Source organism: Gossypium raimondii, chromosome 10 (assembly GCF_025698545.1).
Source record: "Gossypium raimondii isolate GPD5lz chromosome 10, ASM2569854v1, whole genome shotgun sequence".
NCBI classification, from domain to species: domain Eukaryota; kingdom Viridiplantae; phylum Streptophyta; class Magnoliopsida; order Malvales; family Malvaceae; genus Gossypium; species Gossypium raimondii.
In genome coordinates, this window is record NC_068574.1 from 3,344,346 (window position 1) to 3,368,263 (window position 23,918).

The 23,918-nt window shown below is 33.8% G+C and overlaps 4 protein-coding genes across 7 annotated transcripts; 1 reads left to right on the forward strand and 3 right to left on the reverse strand.

Moving 5' to 3' along the window:
• The first annotated feature begins 3,974 nt into the window (after nucleotides 1-3,974).
• LOC105776957 (cullin-4) lies at nucleotides 3,975-10,449 on the forward strand. Its single transcript, XM_012599946.2, has 17 exons — nucleotides 3,975-4,453; nucleotides 5,092-5,207; nucleotides 5,309-5,655; nucleotides 6,312-6,492; nucleotides 6,676-6,798; nucleotides 6,889-7,176; nucleotides 7,322-7,447; nucleotides 7,581-7,682; nucleotides 7,767-7,820; nucleotides 8,622-8,728; nucleotides 8,816-8,876; nucleotides 8,975-9,106; nucleotides 9,235-9,372; nucleotides 9,483-9,563; nucleotides 9,739-9,819; nucleotides 9,945-10,025; nucleotides 10,107-10,449. Exons 1-17 carry the CDS (start codon nucleotides 4,120-4,122, stop codon nucleotides 10,218-10,220), a joined length of 2,466 nt encoding a protein of 821 aa, XP_012455400.1. The 5' UTR covers nucleotides 3,975-4,119; the 3' UTR covers nucleotides 10,221-10,449.
• A 579-nt stretch (nucleotides 10,450-11,028) lies between these two features.
• Nucleotides 11,029-11,527, reverse strand: LOC105775138 (outer envelope membrane protein 7). Its single transcript, XM_012597669.2, has one exon. The coding sequence runs from the start codon at nucleotides 11,449-11,451 to the stop codon at nucleotides 11,218-11,220; it is 234 nt and encodes a 77-aa protein (XP_012453123.2). The 5' UTR covers nucleotides 11,452-11,527; the 3' UTR covers nucleotides 11,029-11,217.
• Nucleotides 11,528-12,492: 965 nt separating this feature from the next.
• On the reverse strand, nucleotides 12,493-14,463 carry LOC105777809 (F-box/kelch-repeat protein At1g30090). Of its 2 annotated transcripts, none has more exons than XM_012601290.2 (2): nucleotides 14,326-14,463; nucleotides 12,493-13,832 (listed from the first exon to the last, which is right to left on the reverse strand). In XM_012601290.2, the coding sequence occupies exon 2, from the start codon at nucleotides 13,766-13,768 to the stop codon at nucleotides 12,653-12,655; it is 1,116 nt and encodes a 371-aa protein (XP_012456744.1). In that variant the 5' UTR covers nucleotides 13,769-13,832; nucleotides 14,326-14,463; the 3' UTR covers nucleotides 12,493-12,652. The 2 variants fall into 2 exon arrangements, with proteins under 2 accessions (XP_012456744.1, XP_052478800.1); XM_052622840.1 differs by having other exon boundaries at nucleotides 12,493-14,007; nucleotides 14,326-14,455.
• A 4,642-nt stretch (nucleotides 14,464-19,105) lies between these two features.
• LOC105777779 (uncharacterized) lies at nucleotides 19,106-23,545 on the reverse strand. Of its 3 annotated transcripts, XM_052622766.1 has the most exons (4): nucleotides 23,403-23,545; nucleotides 22,663-22,732; nucleotides 19,695-20,330; nucleotides 19,106-19,586 (listed from the first exon to the last, which is right to left on the reverse strand). In XM_052622766.1, exons 3-4 carry the CDS (start codon nucleotides 20,320-20,322, stop codon nucleotides 19,297-19,299), a joined length of 918 nt encoding a protein of 305 aa, XP_052478726.1. In that variant the 5' UTR covers nucleotides 20,323-20,330; nucleotides 22,663-22,732; nucleotides 23,403-23,545; the 3' UTR covers nucleotides 19,106-19,296. The 3 variants fall into 3 exon arrangements, with proteins under 3 accessions (XP_052478726.1, XP_012456693.1, XP_012456694.1); XM_012601239.2 differs by having other exon boundaries at nucleotides 19,106-20,330; XM_012601240.1 differs by lacking the exon at nucleotides 23,403-23,545 and adding an exon at nucleotides 23,267-23,351 and having other exon boundaries at nucleotides 19,106-20,330.
• Between the last annotated feature and the right edge of the window lie 373 nt (nucleotides 23,546-23,918).

Sequence of the window (23,918 nt, forward strand, 5' to 3'; positions counted from 1 at the left end):
TTTTTCTCTTTCGATTTGACCGATCTACTTTCTCTTTTCTTTCTTCCATTTTTTTTTACTGATTTAGGTAAATAAAAGTAGTGAAGAAAGGGGGGGAATAAGACTTACTTGAATCGCTCCATTTGCTCCGTCGCCGGAGTCCTTCTTCGGGTCACCGAAGTCGGGCTAGGAAGGTGGCGTTTGGGGTCTTACTCTGCGGTCCTAAGGCCATGAAGGGTCGGCCTTTAGTTGACCCCTGAAAGCGGGTATAAAGGCGACTGTTCGGTGCCTCCACCACCACGCATGGTGGGGCCTATGGTGGCCGTTCGGCCAAGGGAGAAAAGGGATGAGGAACTATTCTTTTCTCTGCAGTTTTTTTAAAAACATCAAGGAATGATTTTTAAGAAAAAATTGCTTTAAATAGGGGTTATGATACTGACCGTTTTGCTTTGAGGTCGGGGACCAAAACGACACCGTTTGGCCTCGACCCTTCAATGACCGACCGGGGAAGGATCCGCGTGTTTTCGTTTATGGGGATATTTATGCAATTGGCCCTCCGATTTTGCGGCATATTCGGCGTAGTTTTCTTCATTTTATTTAATTTAACCATAGAATTTTGCTTCATTTCAATTTGGTCCGAGCCCATGTGCTCGGTTTTGGCGAAACGACACCGTTTGATTGACGGGGACAATTTCTTAGTTAGTCCTTCCTATTTTCGCGAGTCACAATTTAATCCATTTGTTTGTTTTCGTTTTGATTTTGCCCTACGATTTAGTTTATTTTCAATTGAACCCTTTTTAGCTATTTTATTGTTAAATTAGCTATTTTAATCCTATTACAACTATTATTATTATTATTATATTATTATTATTATTATTATTATTATTATTATTATTTACTCATTTATGTCGTGTTAATTCCTAATTTTGTTATATATATATATGCATACATACATATTTATAATATATATACGTACATAACCTTTTTCAGTTTATATATATATAAATACTTATATGATATATATACTTCACACTTACATATTTTTAATTTTCTTATATGTACATATTAACATTTTATACACTTTGTAATTTACATATATATGTACAGACATATTGTTATAGCGTCGTATGCATATTTTTTAATTTTATATTATTTACAACTTTATACGTATATATATATACATACATACTCATATTTTTTATATATATTTTATAATTTATGTATACATATATTTATGCCTACATACATTTTTAACTTTCATAAGTGTATATTTATATATGTACATACTTATATGTTTCATACTTTATCATTTACATATATACATACATATTTTTATATACATTTTAAACACACATACACATTGTCACTATTTACTTGTTTATATATTTTATTCTTTTAAACTTGGATTGTATTCATACACATATGTTTTATTTATTTTTAATGATTTTATTTATTTTCAATATTATTTTGAATGAATGTTCTAGTGTTATCACCTTATATGCATTGTTATTTTGTATATTATTGGTTTATCCTTTTATCTAACTTATTTTCATTGTTATTACTCATATTATTTATGCTACATCATCGTACTCATTTTTGTTCGCATATTGGCATCGTGTTCTATTTCATGTTAGATTAATTTTATTCGATGCATAAATTATGATTTTTGAATAAACAAAATCTTGTGTTTAGATTTGAGAAAGTCGTACCCTAACTTACTGGGTTTCGATTTTCGCAATAAATCTAAATATACGAATCTTTTCAAACTCAAGTTTTTAAATGATCTCGGGAATTAAGAAAAGATCGTGTCCTAATTTACTGGGCATGATCCCTTTCCTAAACCCGAGATAATAAAATATCCTTTAAATAAATAAAATTTTGGCATTCATTTGCGTATCGGGAATTCGAGACATTGTATCCTAACTTACTGGATATGATTCTCTTTCTCGAATAACGTGAAATATGCCCCTTTTTCTGAAAGTTTTCAACGTTTTAATACAAGGATCGTATTTTTTAAAATTCTTCAAAGTTCTCAATTTTCGACATTAAGACATTAAGTAATCAACTAGGTACCAATTTTGGGCGTATCGAGGGTGCTAATCCTTCCTCGTGCGTAACCGACTCCCGAACCTGTTTTCTGAATTTCGTGGACCAAAATCGTTGTTTTAATAAATCAAACTGTTTATTAAAAACAACCACTTTTCGAGGTGATCCAATCACACATCTTTAAAAAGGATTGGTGGCGACTCCCGTTTTTGTTTTTGTTTTCAAAGTCCAAGTCGACCCCGTTTTCATCAAAAAATGGTGTCAACACCATGCATGGCTTTTGTGTTGGTTTTATCTTCTTCTTCTTGAGTGTTTCGAGAATCCATGGAGTAAAGAGGATAGTTTTTAGCTTTTGATGATGATTTGTTGTTGTTTGGAAAAAGGAAAAGGCCAGCTTTTGTTTTTCGTCTTAATGCATGTTGTGTGTGTTAATAAGCATTTCTTTCGGGGTTTTTTTTATGTAGTTTTCCATTGCCATAACAAATTTTATGTATGATATATATATATATATATATTATAGAAATAGGTCATGTTATTTCAACACTACATCGGATGAATTTTAATGACCGAATCCAATAAAGGTCATGACTTTAAATATGACTTCTAGCTTCCAAGGTTATTAATGCATGTACATTAAACTTCATCAATTTGGGTTATGCTATTTTATGTTCTATTGGATTTGTTGTTTGTTTTGCTTTGGGTTTCTATTTTTATACCCTACAAATTGGGGAGAGAATGTTATTGTCAAGACTTAAACTCCGAACTTACAATGTCTAACACAAAGTTTTCAACCACCTGCTCCTTTGAGTTATTAAGGAGACACTTGATCCCTTTTTACTTACCTTAGTATCTTGTGAAAGAGTTAATATATCGAGAGGTACTTGAACTTGGTAATTTATACCTACTTGATATCTAATATTTTTTGAACTTAATTGGTACCTACACTTGAAAACCATAAGCCAACTTGGTATTGTTTTTAGTTACTTGATTAAAATTGTTAAAATAAGCTGATGTGGCGCCGATATGGCAATGGTAACTCATGGAAAAAGTAAAATATACAATTTTTAAAAAAAAATTTAAAATTTTTTCCACAAGTCACAATGTGAGATTGTCATATGTCACAATACTATTAGTCGTTAGTGCCAGATTAATGGATTTTAATGATGTTAGCGTAACACCTAAAAAAGATACCGAGTTAGCTTATAGTTTTCAAGTTTAGGTGCAAGTTAGGTCCAAAAAAAAGTTTAGGTATGAAGTTGGTATAAAATACTAAACTTAGGTGCTTTTTTATATTAACCTCTTCTGAAATTAACATTTATTGTAAAAAGAAGGCATAATGACTTTTTTGGTCCTCCAACTTTACAAAAAAAAGTCATTTTAGCTATTCATTTAATTTTTCTCCTCTTTTAGTCCTTCAACTTGCATTTTTTGTCAAATCATCTCAAATTTGATGGAAAAGCTACCGATTGTTAACTATGCTTATATGACATACACCTGAATTGCCATGTAGATGACACATCAGCATTTAATTAATTTTATAAAATTTTAAAAGTAATTTTATACTTTTTTAATAAATTTATTGATTTTTAATTTTAAAAATTATAAATGTTCTTGATTTTTAAAATTTAAAATTTAATTAAATATTGACATGCCATCTACGTGGTAATCCACATATATGTAACGTCAGTTTTTTCATTTATTTTGAGATAATTTGATAAAAATACAAGTTTAAGAACTAAAAAAAGTGAAAAAAAATAAAAGAGGGTTAAAATGATTTAAATGGGCTATGGTTAGTGGGCTAAATGGGAAGTAAATCATAAAATCAAATAGTCCAATTAGTTATCACAAAACCGGGCTTTGAGGCCCAGCAACCACCAAACAGTACACAAAAGGAGGAAAAGGGTAAAAACATTTCTATTTTTGTAACTTCCTTCTCTCTCAACATTTTTCATCTTTCAGCTGCCTTCTCTCGTTATCTTCCCCTATATCTATATGATGTATACTGTAAAAATAAAATAAAAAGAGTGAATAAAAATCAAATTAAATTAAATAGTTGAAGCTGAAGATTTTACAATGCTTTCTTGATCACTTTTCATGTCTCTCCCCCCAACCAAACGCTCTCTTAGCTCCAACGCCGCTGTTGCTTCTTCTTCTTCTTCTTCTTCCTCTTCTTCTCACTTTCAACCGTCAATGAAGAAAGCCAAGTCCCAAGCCGTGGCTTGTTCTCTTGACCCCAATAAGAACGGCCTTCACAACCACCACAACAACCAAGGCGATAACGACGTCGTCTTCGACCCTTCTTCACCTATGTCCCTCGACGACGATTCCAAGTCCGACGATGCTCGCGCTCCCGCCGCCGCCAATTTGTCTCGCAAAAAGGCTACACCACCTCAACCCGCCAAGAAGCTCGTCATCAAATTCGTTAAAGGTTGAGTTTCTTCTACTTGATCTCTCTCTATTCTTATAGTTTGTTTTCTGGGTGTTTTATGAATTCCCCTTTTTAGTTAATACAGAATTTTGATCTTACCAATTGAGTGGCTTTGGGTTGTTGGGTCATTTTTGGAATGAAAAATTAGGACTTAGAAGAGGTGGATTTTATAAAACTCGGTGTTTTATTCGATTTTAAGATCTTGGTATTTTGAGTTTGTTTTATTGCTTTTACTGTTATACTGAGCTAGCACTAATTAATTATAATTGGGTTATTTAGAATTTTATTTGGGTGGAGCCATTTATTGTTTTCTTTGTAAGCATATTTGATGCGTGCTCGCATAAGTATAATCAATTACTTTATCTTTCCAGAAAACTAAATACGGCTTTTAGTTAGCATGTAATTGTTATTACTTATTATTAGTAAGTTTACTTACAAGGAATTGTAATCATGTAATGGGGGCTTTAAGTAAGTTTGGCTCTTTTGGAAATCAGATTATATCTCCTAGACTATGTTGTTTATATGAACTAATTGTAAGAAACCAGAAGGGCTTTGCACTGCTAACAATGAAAATATTTAGAAGATATACTCGGAAAGATTTCTGATACAACTTAAACTTCTGACTTGTTTCGGTGTAGCAAAACCGACAGTGCCTACGAATTTTGAGGAGGAAACGTGGGCAAAGCTGAAGTCAGCCATTAATGCTATTTTTCTGAAGCAACCAGATTCATGTGACTTGGAGAAGCTTTATCAGGTAAGTCTTGTATATTTTTTTCATTCTCTCTATTTTGATTACGATAGCCATTTGCAATATGAGCAATATTGTCACTTGATTACTGGGCTTGCTTCATTCAGGCTGTCAATGATCTTTGCCTGCATAGGATGGGAGGAAGTCTTTATCAACGAATTGAAAAAGAGTGTGAAGCACGTATATCGGCAGCATTAAGATCTTTGGTTGGGCAAAGTCCGGACCTCGTGGTTTTCTTATCGCTTGTTGAGAAATGTTGGCAAGATCTTTGTGATCAAATGTTGATGATTCGTGGTATAGCCTTGTACCTGGACAGAACATATGTTAAACAAACCCCAAATGTACGTTCATTGTGGGACATGGGCTTGCAACTTTTCTGTAAACATCTTTCTCTGGCTCCAGAAGTTGAGCACAAAACTGTCACCGGTCTTTTAAGAATGATTGAGAGTGAGAGGTAATTTTAATAACAGTCAAATTGAAATTTGCAATTCTTTTATTCTAGTCTCTTTTTTGTGTGTTCCAAAGTAAAAACTTATGCAGAAGATGCATAATAGTTTTAGATGGATATTGTACCGGATTGGTTCTCATTGAATGTTGCAAAACTTATGGATGAACTATCCTTCTTGTAACGATGTGGATGGAAAGGTATAAGAAATTGAGAAGGTCCCCTGTTGCCTTGTATTGTTTCGGCTTCGCTATTAGTACATAAAGCATAATATGGTTGGATGAAACAGTATAGTTGGGATAAACGAATGCTGTGGTTTAACTTGTTTTAGATTCCTTCTTACCTAGTTGAGGTCACACTGAATTTTCTATGCAAGTGTAAGTGGAGAGGTAAATACTGAAAAAGTAAACCAACGTGTCAAGTATTTGTCAGGTTAGTAACTCCTAAATTGTTGTTTCAATGTCAATATTCCCTGGCTTAGTTTACTTATCTTTCTATGATTTTAGAGGTATAAGGTGGCTACGTATTTTCTATTGTGGAAAGCAGTATCTTGAAAGGCCAATTATGATGTCTAAATCCACATAAATTTTGGATTAATTCCCATCTTCCAAGTTTCTATTAAATTTACATCTTGGAATCCACTGCATCTGTTTTTGATCATGCAGGTTAGGTGAAGCAGTTGACAGAACACTACTTAACCATCTTTTGAAGATGTTTACTGCTTTAGGTATTTACTCAGAAAGCTTTGAGAAGCCATTCCTGGAGCGTACATCCGAGTTTTATGCAGCTGAAGGAATGAAATACATGCAGCAATCTGATGTTCCAGATTACTTGAAGCATGTAGAGGTGCTTTTCATATTTTATGTTTCTATTAGCAGTGACTGGTTTGGATTGTACATGTTTTATCCTTCTAACAAGAATTCTTAATTTATCATATGTTTCTGTATTCATATGGAATATGCATGTTTATTCCTCTACAATTTTTGGGTAAGTTTATATTTATATAGCTTTTTGTGTGTATTCCTTCAGATGAGGTTAAATGAAGAAAATGAAAGATGCTTACTCTACCTGGATGCTCTTACGAGAAAGCCGCTTATAGCAACAGCAGAAAGGCAACTGCTGGAACGTCATATACCTGCCATTCTTGATAAGGTGTGAATATGAATTTTTGGTTGTTCTTTGTGCTTTGAACACCTTGAATTTGCATCTTCTTAGTAGTTATGGTTTCTCTAATTTGTGCAGGGATTTATGATGCTGATGGATGGACACCGTATTGAGGACCTTCAGAGGATGTACTCACTGTTTTCAAGGGTCAGTGCTCTTGAATCACTCAGGCAGGCCCTAAGCTCATATATTCGGAGAACTGGGCAGAGCATTGTCATGGATGAAGAGAAAGACAAGGACATGGTGTCTTCCTTGTTAGAATTCAAGGCTTCACTTGACTCCATATTGGAAGAAAGCTTTTCCAAGAATGAGGCATTTTGCAACACCATTAAGGATTCTTTTGAGCATCTAATTAATCTTCGTCAGGTTAGCATGTTTGTCCTTTGTATTTGGAGATTATTTTATTTTTAAACTGCATATTCATTTACCTTTAAACCAGTGAATTAAATTCCTAATTTAGATCATCATATTTTGAACTTGACTGATGGTCGAACTTTATTGTGTTTAATAGAATCGACCTGCTGAGCTTATTGCTAAGTTTCTGGATGAAAAGCTTCGTGCTGGTAATAAGGGTACTTCTGAAGAGGAATTAGAGGGTACACTTGATAAAGTTTTGGTTTTATTCAGGTTCATCCAGGTAGAGTTTCCTACAAAAATGATTAAATTTACTTTTTTCCCCCAAGTAACAGTTTTCCTTTTGTGCATTTCTTTCTTTCTTGCCCTACTAGCTAATGCTAGAGTTGTGAATGGCATTTTTGTTGATAATTAAGGGCAAGGATGTTTTTGAAGCATTCTATAAGAAAGATCTTGCTAAAAGGCTGCTTTTAGGGAAGAGTGCTTCTATTGATGCAGAGAAATCCATGATTTCTAAGGTCAGTATGTTCTTCGCATTAAATGGTGTGTCTTCAGAAGATTGTATTAAATTGTTAATTTGTTATGTTCTTGCGATGCTGCAGCTGAAGACAGAGTGTGGCAGCCAGTTTACAAACAAACTTGAAGGAATGTTCAAGGTTTACCTCTATATCCTTTTTTGTATAAGTTTGTAAAAGAAATGCATTCCATAGGTTACCATTGGAATTTCTAATTATTAATCTGGTGAACTGCATCCTTTAGGGTTTTGTAAGCATGGGCAGTCCATAACTTTTATAACCACTAAGAGTCTAAGAATATGTTACCTGTTAGTGGTGGTATTGTCTCCAGTAGTGTTACCCCTCATGACATGAGTTGGATTAATTATGTGTAATTCCTGCAAGCAGAATGTGTTGAACTAATGATCATGTAATAAGTTTGTTGTGCCTGAGGGTAGATCATATAAATATATAAGAAAATAATCGAATCATGTCAGAGTAGAAGAGAAAAGTACTCAACAAGTTAAATTATCTTCTATTTCTTGGAGTACCTACTTGTGTACTGGTTGATGTAAGATCAAACAATTTACATAATATATGGAGTTCGTGTGACTTTGGAATTTATTTTTGTGACTAGATTCTTAGGTCTAAAATATGTTCACATGCAAACAACATTTACTCTTAAATTTTGTGCACTTTAGTGGACTACCACTATTTGCACACCTGAGTTTCCTTTCCAGTTAAATTTCAGTTCTAGGGAAACTAATCATATGAAATTAATTGAAATGTAATATTGCAGTTGTTGCCATGGGTCAGAACTATGGGCTTCTATTTGTAATTAAATCTCCTCATGTTGTATGGTTGATCTTGCAGTGTGTTGTTTTTTGGCAAAGAGTTCTTAACAGTTTCCCAGAATACAAACCTTAATTATAATGAATATGGATTCTCGTTATTTTTATCCAGGATATTGAACTGTCAAAGGAGATAAATGAATCATTCAAGCAGTCATCCCAAGCCAGGACAAAACTTCGATCAGGAATTGAGATGAGTGTCCATGTCTTAACAACTGGGTAAATCATACTTTACCATTATTCAAGTTAAATAATAGCTGCTTGATCTATAGTATTTGATTCTATTTTGGTTCTTGAGCTGGGCAGGTACTGGCCAACATATCCACCTATGGATGTTAGGCTTCCACATGAATTGAATGTCTATCAGGTTTGCTGCAGACTTTGGGATGAAATGTTTACCATTATAAACACCAGGAAGCTTTTATCTTATAGTTCTCTAATACTTTCTTCTACTTGGTCTAACAGGACATCTTCAAGGAGTTCTACTTGAGTAAGTACAGTGGGAGACGCCTAATGTGGCAAAATTCATTGGGTCATTGTGTGTTGAAAGCAGATTTTTCCAAAGGTAAAAAGGAGCTGGCAGTTTCCCTGTTCCAGGTTTGTCTCTTGGTGTCTCATGAGCCATTTTCCTCCTGTCTTCCATAATGTTCCTTCTCTTTTCGTGGTTTCTCTACAGGCAGACAAGTTCTAACAGTTTTCTGGTTTTGTGATCTTTTAACCTCTAGACTGTAGTTCTGATGTTGTTCAACGATGCCCAAAAGCTTAGCTTTCAAGACATTAAAGACTCCACTGGCATTGAGGACAAGGAATTGAGAAGGACCCTGCAGTCCCTTGCATGTGGGAAAGTGAGAGTCCTGCAAAAGGTATGGCCATTATATTATTGCACTCACCAAGTTAATCTCATTATTGTGCTGGCTAAGTAGGTGACATTCTTTTCTTTATTCTTTTCTATGTTTGAATTTGTGTGCTGCAGTTGCCAAAAGGGAGAGATGTCGAAGATGATGATTCTTTCATTTTCAACGAAGGATTTACTGCTCCTCTCTATCGTATAAAGGTACATCTATTTGCGATTTCAAGCCATGGTGGTTAAAAACTTTTCTAATGCCGTCATGCTTATCTATATGCTATTCTCCTAAATTTCTATGGGAAAGTTTTTATTATGATTCTGACGTGAGTAATTGCCACACGTAATAAAGCATCAAGCTGACTCTTTTCCTTTTGGAAAGCAGGTAAATGCAATCCAGATGAAAGAGACAGTGGAGGAGAACACAAGCACCACTGAAAGAGTATTTCAAGACCGTCAATATCAGGTTCAGCATGTTCTCTTCCTTTTTTTTAGCTATCCACCAAAAGAACAAAATAAAATAACAGGTCAGAAAGCCGTCTCAGTTGGTGCTTAATCAAATCTATTGTACTATGACTCGATATATTCCAGGTTGATGCTGCTATTGTTCGGATAATGAAGACGAGGAAAGTGTTGAGTCACACTCTTTTGATAACTGAACTCTTCGAACAGGTAATCTAAAGGGATAATATGCCTTTTAAGTTGCAGTTGGAGATATCCATATACTGAAAACAAGTTTATTCCATTGAACAGCTAAAGTTTCCCATAAAACCGGCTGATTTGAAGAAAAGAATCGAGTCTCTCATTGACAGGGAGTACCTGGAGCGGGACAAGAACAACCCACAAATATACAATTATTTGGCATAAGCTTTTTTTTTTTTTTTGTTTCTTTCTTTTTATAACAGAAAGCTCCTTGTAAAATGACAGGGGAAACTATGGTCTTTTCTCTAAGGGGCCGGAGGTGAAATCCATGTACAGTAACATGTAGGTTCTTTGTTTTTTGTTGTTGCAATCGAGATTGTAATTGTAAAGCATATTTAGACTCTCATTTGATACCTTACTTGTTACGGTACTTGAAATAAGCTACATTTTTTCCCTGGCGCTTGTTTTATTTTCTTTAGAAGAGAATTTCTTTTTATTTTTTATTATGTTAAAGCTGTATGCCATGTTCGTTAATGGGATTCGCCTTTGCTGCTACTTTACGAGTATAAAATATTTGGTTAGTTGGGGGCATTGCAATGGGAATTGCATTTCTATATCTCATGATCTAATTATTTTTTAATTAAATTAATTTATCTTTGAAGGTCTTTTAATTTAATATTATGAAAAATATACGTGCCTTTTAATTGAATTACCAACGCAATTGGTAATTTACTAAAAACATAATATTTATATTTTACTTTTAAAAATATTATAATGTTTACATCCTTACCATTTCATATTTTATAAATTTATTACATAATTATTTTATATATTTATAATCAGTACTCTCGCATTTATGTATTGCATTCGTACTAAACTTGTTTATCTAGAAAATTATCGGATCTGGACATCTGGGTTAAAGCCGACTGCCTTAATGAACAACTACAACACTGCAAAAAATTTTAAAAAAAAATAAAAAATCCTGCACTCAATTCAATAATCTGTAGAGTATGTTATGTTTGAAAGGCATGGATGCATAAACCAAGTTATGTCACTTGAAACAAACCAAAACCAGGCCAACAACGGTACAATTGAATGTGATCATAGTAGTACCATAACAATTCAACCACACCATTCATTCAAAGTTCAAACATAACAATACCAAATCACCTGGACAAATAAGGTAGAAAATAAATCGACACAAATTTGCCTAGAACAACCCTTAAATTTGTAGGGGTTTGGATGAAGTGGAAGAAGAAATACCAGGGTGAGATTGGGGATCTGGGTTAGGGTTGAGAGGGGCTTGGAGATCATCGTCGGGGTCGTAATCAGGGTTAAGAGATCGGTCAATGGCTTCACGCCCTTTCTCCAGGCAAGGCTTGCAAGCGATCTCGATTGCTATCCATCCCAATATCACTCCCGCTATGGCTATCACCGCGCTTGTTATTGCTGCCATCAGCTCCTTCCCTCTTAATTCTTTCTCTCTGGGAATGAATTTTCAGCGAATCGCTTTGATAGAAATCCTTCCTACAAAATCCTACTGTTATGATGTTGAGTCTTGGGCCCAATCACTTCTTCATATCACATTTTGGGCCTTTACCCATCAAATTCGAAATATGTGCACATGTGATTACATGTATATCATCCATGGATAGCATCGTCAGAATGTACGACTTTTAACATGTTAAAATTTGTTCTGTATGATAAAAACTTAAAAATTTAGGGATTAATTTAAAAAATGAACATTTGGTACAATTAACCTTGTTTATTAGTTATTGTTTTCTTAAATATTATACGTATTCATATCGAGAATTGACTTAATTGTGGTTGCAAATGGGAATGGGAATTAGATTAATATTTGAACAACCTTGATTTCTTATAAATTTTTAATTGAGATTTAAACAATCCAGTCCTTCACAAAACCCCCCATTTTCTTTCACTAGCAAAGTGGGATTATGCCACTTAATAACGTGCCTTCCACGTTGAAATTCAACAAAAACAAAAGATACGTATTCCATTATTTTATTTTTCTTAAAGGAGAAGGGGGTGAACCTTCACCATCAAACTCTCCACCTCAATATTTTCAATTAACTCCTCGTTTATTTTATCTTATTTCAAATGAGTACGTGAATGTTAATGTTAAATATATGTATGTAGTATACATATATTCTTATTCTTTTTTAATACATAAATTATTACTACGAAACAAGATTCTGTCCAAGCATAAACTAAAAACAATGGCCATGATCTTCATTACAGGAAGTGTTAGAAAAAGAAAGGCAGGATTGATTGTTTTTTAAATAAATAAAAAATCCCAACATCATCGTGCTTTTTGTTAGCAATGTAGCAGACAGAATCAGATTTGTTATTTACTTGAGAATCTGCCATTCTTGTCCCCCCTTAATATAAGCCCTTGCTTAAGGTTCTTTTAACAATTGAATTTGCATCAATGCTTTGCTTAACATGCAAGTTAATGATTTTCCCTAAGTTTCCAATGTTCTCTTACCACTGTAATTGTGCTTATAGCCATTGATGATATGGACTTATAATCCATACAAGAATCGAGTGAGTACATGACTAGAAAAACATATCGAAATGCATACGACTTCTGCAACTACAATTTATTGAATGAACTGATAGACAATATGTGATATAAGCTAAGCAAACAGAACCTGAGAAGTTGAGGGTGTCAAGTCAGAAAGTTTTGGACCATCGATAACTTGCCATTCGACACTGAATCTCCACTTATTCTCAGAACTCCCTGTTTCATTCCGTTTCGAGATATAGCCCATGGCAACATGAAGGTAGCGACCGATGACATATATTATGTTATCGTATGCATTGACAGCAAATGGTTTGCATATCTGTTCTGGTAATGGGGGACCTTGTGTTGTTTCCCAGGAATCACTGTCTGGATAATAAACTTTAAGTTTCATTCTTTCGTGTTCAGAAACCACGAATAAGTGGCCATAAACCACTACGCTCGAGCCAGTCCAGCCTTCTCTCAATCCTAGAGCCATATTCTCCCAAGTATTAGTTATTGGATCGTAAACTCGACCCCTTGGAGAGACGAAGAATGGCCATAACCAGCCTTCTGTCACTAGAAGCTTTCCATTGAATACTGCAGAATCATAAGATGCCATATTGGTCCCCATGCTGGCTACTGGATGCCAATTCCCAATTGCGGGATCCATAACCTCGGCCGAGTCGAGCTCGAAAAGATCAGCACTGTTTCCACCAGCTACATATATCATCCCATTAATCACTCCGCTTGCAAAAAACGATCTAGCAGTATTCATCTTTTTCATCACAGTCCAATTGTTTTTCTGAATCTCATACTTGAAGACCAAGTCAAGAGGGGAATCGACATCGGAGGCCATCATCCCCCCACAAACAAAGAGTGCGCCATCACTGGGAAACGAAACACAGCTAATACCATGGGGACAAATATTGTCTTTGCACGGCATCGTAGGGATGCTATGCCAAGAAAAATTGGTTAAATCAAGAACCTGCCATTCAATTTCACCAGTGCATTTTTGGAAGGCAAGCACAAACAGCCAAGGGTCTTTGAAACCTAGTTCCTTCCTTGAAGTGAAAAATCGTTCTTTATTACCAAGCAGAAAGTGCCATCGCTTGCATACGGCTTTACAAGCGGTATGGCACTCGACCGGAAGCCGAAGGAGACAATTAAGGGCAACATCATCAGGAAGGCCTGGAATAAGGGGTTCCCCTTGAAGATACAACTCAAACTGAAACCCTTTGCCTAACCTCATCTTTTGGTATAAAAATCAACCCCTTTGCCTCTCCCAAAACAAACAATCTAAAACCCTTTTAACACTACAGAAAGAACCTTGTTTCAGCAAGAAATTCCTAGTTTTTATGAATTGAACAACTTAAACATCCAAATCCCAGTCAAAACTTCAAAGAATCTATTCCAAGTTACAGAAAATTTTAACCCTTTCTATTAATATACACCACTATGATGCCAAGGCAGGGAGGAAAGATAACAAAGCTTTATATCCAGAGAGAAAAAAAAAAGAAAAAGAAAAAGAAAGAAAAGTCAATAACCCATATGATAGTATCTTTGAATATAACCTAAAACAATCTAAAGTTTTGCTCCTACCAATAAGAAACCCAAAAACCCATAAAAAAAGAAAGAAACCCTGCCACTATGGCCTACAGAGATGATATAATTCAGAAAAGAGACTAAAACCCAGAAAATACTTTATCCTATATATAACATATAAATATAACTTTGCAAACAAAAGCAGATTGCATAAATAAGAAGAAAAAGAGATGAGAAGAAAAGAACTGATATGTGGAGACTTACAAAAATGGGATTTTCTTTTTCTTGAATACTTGCTATATCAAATAAACAGTATAGCCATCTTTTTGTGAGATTTTAAGCTTGTTTACCCTGCCCCCCTCCCCCCTATCCCCCCAAGGGACTCTTCCAATATTGGAAATAAGGAAGAAAGGATATGGACTGTATATGATTCTGATTTATGAGATATATTAATTAATATTAATTATCATTAAATGAATTTCAAAAATCTTCCATGTTTATTTTTTATTTCTAAATATATATTTTTTAATTTACTTATTTATATAATTAAAATTTTAAATAATATTAATAAATATTAAGTATAATGATAAGACTAATCATAATTACGAAGAGATCGATTAGTTAAATCAATTAAATTAAAATTGACCGACACATTAATATGAACAAAGTTAAATTGATTTTTATCGAACAAAAATTGAATTAATTTTTCTATTTTAAATAATTTTAAATTTTATAAATTTTAATAATTTCTAATCAAATTTAACCATTAATTTGATTTTTTTAATTATAAAAAAGAAAGCCTTGAATTCAAACTAAAAAAAGAATATTATTGGGAATAGGAGCTAGTTCCAAATAATATATCAATAATTTCTGTGAGGAAAAAAAATGGTGAATGGTGGTACAGACTGTAGGCCCACTGGAAGTCTAAAACCACGCGCTAAAGAAGTAATTCCAAGTTCCAACGCCAGTAAACAAGAGCAAAAGGTTAGGAACATTGTAGGACACGCGCTTTTAACTGCGGGGTTTTGAAGAAAACTGTCTTTTCACTGTCCAAATCCAAATGTTTAAAAGCTTAAACGGAAGATTTGAGTTCAAAGTTGAAACCTTCGAAAGTTCGAACAAAAACAAAAAAGGGTGTTATAAAATTCATCTCTTTTTTATTGTTGATTTTAGGTGACATCGTGGTTCAATTCCCGCTCTTAAAATTTATTTTCAGTATCTACCCTCTTAATGAATTTATAGAATGCGAAAGATTAATTACTGAATTTAATCTAGTAGATACATATATTTAAATTTATTATAATCTTATTTTTCAATGGTTATTAAATGGATATTTTTTAAAATTTTAAATGTCGCAATATATATTTGAAAGGTTTCAACAACTAAATAAATTAAATTTTCTAAAAAATGAAAAGAATTAAACTTCAGTAAAAAGACAAAAAGTGCTAAAAAAGCTCAAGTGAATCACACAGTAAAGATTACCTAATCATTTAAATGAAAAATAAAGGCTAACATTTTTAGCAACTCAATCAGTAAGTTTATTCGACTCCCCACAGATCAAAGAGAAGGAAGCATGAGAGAAACAACTTAAAAAAGGAGTATTATGTTGAATCATACAAGTAGTCTGGTATCCAATCGAATCAGAAAGAGTAAGACTGACAATTAAACTTGAATATAACATGTGGCTAACCACGACCCTTGGCTAAGCAGAATGAAACCACAATGTTGCCTCTCACCAGGACACAAGACTACACAGTCCTAGTAATGGTACAGAAAAAAGACAACATGTTTGATGGATTCCACATCTCGGGCAATAAGGGTCCACTACCCTAAAATCTCTTGACAATATTTCTCTGGTTGTCATCGGATTATGACAAGCCCTTCATGGGATGTTATTAATCTTTGAGACAACATGAAGGCCCTATAAATGTTTTCCATCTCTTGCATGACTGTGCATCACAATGACAACAGCCATTTGAGGTTGGAGCGGTGAAGAGAGCCATTGGTATCTGGACTGAACATTGTAGGGACCGTCTTTTGAGAAAAGCCAAACAAATGGGCGAACTACAAGCGCAAATAGATCTTGAATTTCAATCGGTAATGTCCTTAACCATTGTTGGTTGATGGGAAGAGTCTAAGGTGAGCATTTGATTTAACAAAGTCGAATCGAGTAAAAAAAAATTGAGTTAATCGAGTCGATAAGTTCTATTTTATCATCTAAACTTATATAAAAATTGTCTTGGATTAAGTCGAGTGAAATGAAATTCAAATTGAATCGAACTGAATAAATTATTTGAGTTGAATTAAAAAAATTAAACCATTCATATTCAGATCGTGTCAACAATATGACCAAATTTTGAGTTAAAGAACATAAATAACATATACATTTAAAAACTCTTTTAAAACAAAATAAGAGGAAAAAACAAGATAATTACTATCATAAACTTGATAATTTACTTATTTAAAGCATCAAATTTATCATATTGGAATTTCATTTAAAAATTATAATTTATCATTATATATATTAAAGAATTTTTTAAAATAAATTTTAAAATTTCAATTCATGTATGTTTTATAGATATTTTAAATTTTAAAAGATTATTTTGAAATTTTATAATTTTCTTGAGATGCATCAATTTTGCACATTTTCAAAACTATCTGGGACCTAATGGGTATTTACATGAATTTGTTATTCTATTTGAATTATTTAAGTTGTAAAATTTAACTAGACTTGAACTAAAAAAATTGAATTACTTCGCCCCTGACCCCTTTAAGTCGTATTTTTGGATCCGCCATTGGTTGGATCCGGGTGGAATTAAGAATCAACTAGTATACCACTCCAAACAAAGAGATTGAATCGGCTCTTGGGTGAATAGCTCAAAACTGGTAAACAAAAAAAAAAATTGGGAGTTTGTGAAATCTTTTAATTCTTTACTTAATTATAATTGGACTGATGGTTGAATTGAGAATTGATAGTCTAAACAGTTCGACCACTTATTCGATTTTTAAAATATTGACTTAAAAAGCATTTGGGTCTTGTTTGGCAAGGAAGGAAACATTGAAGTGACCAATATTCTGAAAACCTACTCCACCAAGATTATTCGAGTGAGCAAATTGTAACCAATTCATTCAATGGATACATTTGTCCTCCAACCCTAAAGCTTTGCCACTAAAACTCGTTGAGCATCATTGTAAAAGGTGTTTTTGATAAGGCGATGAGATGTTACAATCTAGCAAAACGAGATATTGTAGAGATATGAGGGAGAGGAAGATAAAACTAGATTTCCGAAAACAAATGTAATGGCAGACGACAATGATAAAGGCAATAAGAGGTTGAGAAAGATGAGAGCTACGGTGATTGTAAAAAGAAAAGTGTAGAGAGAATTTTAGAGAGCTAAATCTGCTAAAAGATAAAAAGTTCCTAAATGAAACTTTTAAGTCTTTATTTGTAAGCCTTGGAAAGAAATTATTAAAGAATGGTTTTAATAAGAAAATGAAATATGATTGTGCTAAAATAATGAGTAGTGAATGTAAGAGAACTTACTTGAATGTGGATAATGGGAGGAAAGTAATATGAATATCAAGTATAAAGATGATTACATGAAAGTTAAACCCATTTAAAATATTTTAACAAGAAAGGTCTTAAGTGCAAATGCCTCATTTGTTTAAAAAAGAAATAAGAAGAAAACACTCATACTTCAAAGAAAAGTTAAAGAAGTTTAACTTTTTAACCATATTCATATGTGAACCTCCAAGTTTTGCTTTTCAGGACATCCCAAAAGTGGAATTACTCAGAAATTCTACCAATCTTCCACTTCAAAAGTAATTGTTCCTAAAAGTGCTCTTATACAGAACAATATTTCCCAAAACAAATATTCATAGAACAATTAGTAACCAAAAACAAGCATATACAAAATCACGTTAATAGCTTCAAGCACCGTGTAGTAGTAGTCTCAAACAAGCATAACTACTGCTCTTTAGAGTCATATCTCATATAATTGACTCCAAGCATACCCCAAAAAGCACACCAAGAGAGGGTATTTTCTGAGGAAAGGATTATGGACTTATTGAAATTAACCAATTACCCAGATGCATTTTTGAACATATGTAGTAGTCTCAAAACTGTGGCACCGTTTTGTTGTTCAATCATACTAAAGCTAATCATCCACGAAGAATAAATAAAATAAACAAATGCTCACTTATTTGGTTAACAATTCAGAAGGAAAGGTTTAATAAATACCATACAATTCTTTATTTACAAAGAGTCTATTAGATACAATTCTTTATATTACAAATAGTCTTTTATGTTAATCCTATAAACATGTATCAATACAGACTATAAAATCAAGCCTTTCAATACATTCACTCATGACTTCCTTTCATTACACAGTCCATATCATATTTAATACTAATAGTAGAAAACAAATAAGGAATCAATCCAAATCAGCAAGAAGGGGAAAAAGGAAATAAAAAAGACAAAATAGTGACGAGGCAGTAGCATAATATGAAATTTTGGATTTACATTAGGAGCCTAGTTTAGTAGCATCAAACAAAGTTATAGGCCAAGAAAAATTTCATAAGCAACTGCAGGATCTCAATCAAATCTGTTCCATTGCCTTGGCCTACTCACAATGTAAAAGAAGCTTTCAACAAGAACAGAGAAAAGTTACAATACATTAGTCATTGCTCTTAATGACCATACTCAGAACACAGTTAATGTAGAGCCTATTGACAATAACTGTAGCTTGTAGGTGATAATGCTAAATACTAAAACTCACCCTAAACAATGTTTACTTTCATCTACATTCGGAACTAACTGTAGCTTGTAGGTGATAATGCTAAATACGAAAGTTCACCCTAAACAATGTTTACTTTCATCTACATTCAGAACTAAGTCCAATAACCAAAGCAGGATTTTCCAGTCACATTTACTTCATCTCCCTTTTTTTCTATGATTCTATAAAACCAATCATCAGGACATTGAACACAGACAGATACACGTATCCAGATTCGAAATTAATCAAACACCACAAACAACAAGAGATTTCATAATAGATAACTTCATATAATATAACCAAACTGAACAGGCACACTGAAAATAGTTCAACAGTACATAACAACATTAAAACTTAGAATTATTCTTTTTCAGTTTTGTTGGGGGATGGGGAAGGCAAGAGATATCATTCCCTTATTGCTTTAGTACTATTTATCTAGCATAGATAGAACCACATAACTCTACAGATGCAGAGACAGATCTAAATCCACTGGACCTTCCTCTTCAGCACCAACACAAGTTTCCAAGGCAGATAGTGAATCTTCAAGTTTCTTGAGAAGAGGAAGCTCCTTGATCTGAAGCTTCTTTGGTTCCTCAAGTGCATTGGGGAAAATTTTAGGTTTTTTAGATGCATTCATTAAGCTAGCAGTCATTGGATTGTCAGCTAAGCAGGGCCTCTTGCTTCCTTCTCCCATCAACAAAATTGTCTCAGATTGACCAACTTTACCCACGTATGAGGATGGGGGCGGACCTGGCAAAAGCCACAAAGAAGCAATAGATCCATTGGATCTAGGCAACTGATATGACTCACAACCAAGGTCAGGATTAGTTATAGCAAAGGTAGGATTTGGAAGCTTACCCAGATTATAACCTTGAGTTTTCTGCATGGCATCTCTCGAGGCTGGTGGCAGACCATCCTGGCTAATCTGAAATTCATCAGTATTAAACTGACAAACCTCATATTTGCGCAAATATGATGAAGAATCTGTAGGAAGGCCAGTCGCTACAACGCCACCAGATGAAGCACATGCGGCAGAAGACAAGGCTGCATTGGCACCAACTGGAGCAAATGTCTTCGAAGCTGAACTATTATGGCGAAAAGTTGCACCACTAGGAGACATGACAATCTGAGTTTGGGCATCTCCGAGATTGCTGCCAGTGGATTTGCTCCTGTTAGCCTGGTTTGCATCACATGAGCCGAACATTGCACAGAAGTCAATTAGAGTTGGTGTTCTAGTGATTGGAGTCAGATTGTTCACGCTAGCCAAGCTCAGTTGGCTGTTTGGCAGGGGAGCAGGAGGGTTCCTAGAAATGTCGATGGAATTACTAGAACGACCAGGAAAATTCAGGGCCCTCAATGTCTCCTCCTCATGAATCCTAAGGTGGCCACTAAGAGCTAGATAGTCGTCAAATACTTTGTTGCAATAGATGCATGATTTATCAACTGCATGCTTCTGCGCATCTTCTCTACCCGAATGGAAATTCATGGTAGAACCTGAAAGAAACACAAAATTGAGCTCTTTTCAAGAAAAGATAGATACTAGAAGGCTAAAGTAGACCTTGCAATGAGAAAGAGGGTCTTATTCTTGCCTCGTTTTATAACCCTTCAAGGCGAAGAAATCAGTCATAGTGGTTAACACAAATTAGTATAAATGACAATTAATAATAAAATCCACTTAAGAAATCCAACCAGAGGAAGCATATATGGAAAAAATGGTTGCCATAGGAGAGATGTTAAAACAGCGTTAAAGCGCCTTGTCCTCAATAACCCATATTAGGAATAGTCATAAATGGAAATCCAGAGTATCAATATCTTGCAAAACAAATGTCAAGCGCCACGTAGAAAGGAAACCGACTACCAAAAGGTCATTAAACAATTTGCCACCTAATATCGAGTGTCAGTTAAAGGGTAAATTTGGAAAATCGAGTAAAACATAAAAGCGCTCAATGTTATATCTATGTGGCCCAGACTTAATACCGGTGTCCAATATGTGCTCACGTTCAACAAATATATGCTCAGTTTTTCTTTATTCTTTTCTCAGTATTTCGGAGGACCTACTACTACTAAAAAGCCATTGTCAGTTCAAGGTATTTAATGTGTCCAGCATTACTAAATTAGAAGAAAGAACTAGAATAAATGAATAATATAGGCATGATAGCTACATATTGATGATCTAACTATACCCAACAGCTTAAACATTATCTGCTCTAGAATTTGAAATTTCGACTAGTGATTTATGCTCACTTTAAGCGTCACCATAAAATCAAGTACTACATAGGGCTAAGCTATTACTATAATTATTTCCATCATAATCATCATCATTTCTCCAGTATTACAATGATTCCTGTATCAAGAGCCATTCAAGAGAGAAAAAGGAATGCAATAGCACATAAGACTCAATAGATTTTAATTACTTCTTTCAAATTTACAATCTTTTCTTAAAGCAAATTGTCAGCCCATACCAAATGCATCCCAGAGAAGCTCCATGAGAAACATGACAATCGGCTCCTAAAGGTCAAGATTGCCTATGAGATTCTTTCAAGGTTTTCTGGTCAATTTTAGGAAAACCCCGAGTGGTACTGCAGAACATTCCATTCAAGAGAGAGAAGCAAAGAATGCACTAGCACATGAAACTTGATAGATTACAATTTCTTCTTTCCATTTTTACACTCTTTTAGCTAATGTAAATTGCTTCACCTGAAGAAAGCAAACAATGACCACCGCATACCAAATGCATTCAAGAGAAGCCCTATGACAAGCACAACAATCAACTGCTTAAGGACAAATTGCCAAATTGAGATTCTTATAAGATTTTCTTTCCCAAATCATGCCATCCTTCTTAACACATTATTTTAGGAAAAGCCTAGAGTAGTAGGGGAGAACATCCAAGGTACAAACCCTTTTGACAAGATTTTAATTAACACCAGTCAAGCCTAAAACAAGCAATAAACATAAAGTAGTATCTCTTCCTTTCTTAGGTAAAATTTTATGTTTATCTGATGCCCTTGCATCAAGGGACATATCTCTCTCTTGATTGGCCACTAGCACAGTGTGTATCTTTAGACATAATAGCAACACAGAATGCCAGGAAGAATATGAACAAAACAAAGTTTCTCAGTTTCAGAAATAACCCCTTAGAGACATCTATAAATCCCTGTGACAAATAAATTGAAAGCGTAAAAGATGTTTGCTTGAACTAGAAAATATGTATTTTTAATGAATACTAATTGTGACAGAGATATTATAATCCACAGTGGCACACACATAAGTAAACTACCTTAAAACCTAAACAGAAGTTATAACAAGTAAGATACATTTTATTAGTATTTAGTGCAAACCACCACTAGTTGTGGCAATATCTGGTTAAACAAATGTTGTTTCTAGCTAAACAAGCCTGAAGGCAAGGAATCCTAAGTGTAAAGAACCAAAAATTGATTCATTCACCCCCACATCACTACTCTATTAACTTTCACCAGTCCTTTAATAATTATAACTCTATGGTCAATCTCACTGAATGTGAATATTATATATTAGCTTTTTTTTGCTGTCCCTAGCACTAGAAGACCAAACAATTGTCCAGAATTGTAATCCAAGCAACCAGCAGATGCAACTTTCTGAATCTGTTATAACATAAGAGGAAAAAGTGAAGCAAATGCCTGGCTAAAAGAGAGGAATTAACTATTAAACTAGATAAACAATAAAGCAAAATAGGCAAAGCAAAATTTGAAGATAATCATTTAAGAGGGAAGTCAAATTGCTTTTACAGAATTTGATTGATTTAGAAAGAAAAAAAAAATTGATATAGACGTCAACTGTGATTATTTACCAGAATAAGGATGGTCTAGGCATCGTAACTCCTACTAAGAAATGAATCCACAATTGATCACAGCTGATACCTGCAATTATTAAAACTATTTATCACAATGATATAGATTTTGAATTTTGGACAAGAAAATACCTAAACTTATCCAAAAATCCGAAAAATAACTCAAAAAAGTTGCATTCCATACAAAGGCACAAACCATAGATCAAAATTGAAAAACATGTGAAAGCTTATTCCCAAACATAAAATATCAATAAGAAATTCAACACTTATCTTCAACACCTCAACAAATCATACCTCCTAGTTTATTCCCTTTGAAATTACAGGGCATAGGCCTTTCATAATCAGATAAACTGAATATATATTTACACTGTCTAATCAGCAAAATTGTAGGTTACATTCTCAGCATAGTTTCAATACATAGATGATTTCCAATTGAACAGAAGCTAATGTTATATATTACTATCAGGAATAATGAAAACTGAAATCCTTTTTTTTTTTTTTTCTTTTAGACTTTCCTGGAAAAGACAATTTCTTGTTTCATAAATACACAATTAGAATTCTAGCAGCTAGTCTTAACAAATTCCCATTTACAGATACAACTTACAATTTCCACTAATAGAAACGATAAACAATAATTAAAGAAACTAACTTCCCCTCCAAAAAAATCAATGATCAAAAACCTTCCTTACACCTTCATGTTCACAATATATATAAGAAAATAATGAAATAAAGCTTCATACCAGGGGAAAACTCCATGGGTATCCCTTATTTTCACAAGAAATGAATTGCCTAGAGCTGTACAGTGCTGCTACTGAGATCTGAAAATCAAAACCCACCGAGCAAAACGATTTCTTTTCTTTTTCTTCAGCATATTCTTTGAGGCAGAGGCCCATAACTTTTTCAACATTGGTGGATAAATGGGCTTCTTTTCAAGTTATGGCAGGCCGAAATTTGACCCTAGAATTTCACCATTAAAACAATTTCAGAGCAATTTTGGGCTGTAAGGTTTTCAGGCCAAGTCCATATATTCACGAAATTTAAAGCTTGGAACAAGAGATTACCTAAAATGGTAAAGTTGAAGCTACGAGATCCCAAAGTATTTATTTTCAAGTTTCACGAGCAAATTCAATTAACTTTGAGTTAGATTATTAAGTCGTTTATTCAATTTAATTAAATTTTATACTAATTGTTGATATAATTATAAAATTATAACTTAAAAAAATATGTATATCAACGTTTTCATTTTGTTATTTTGG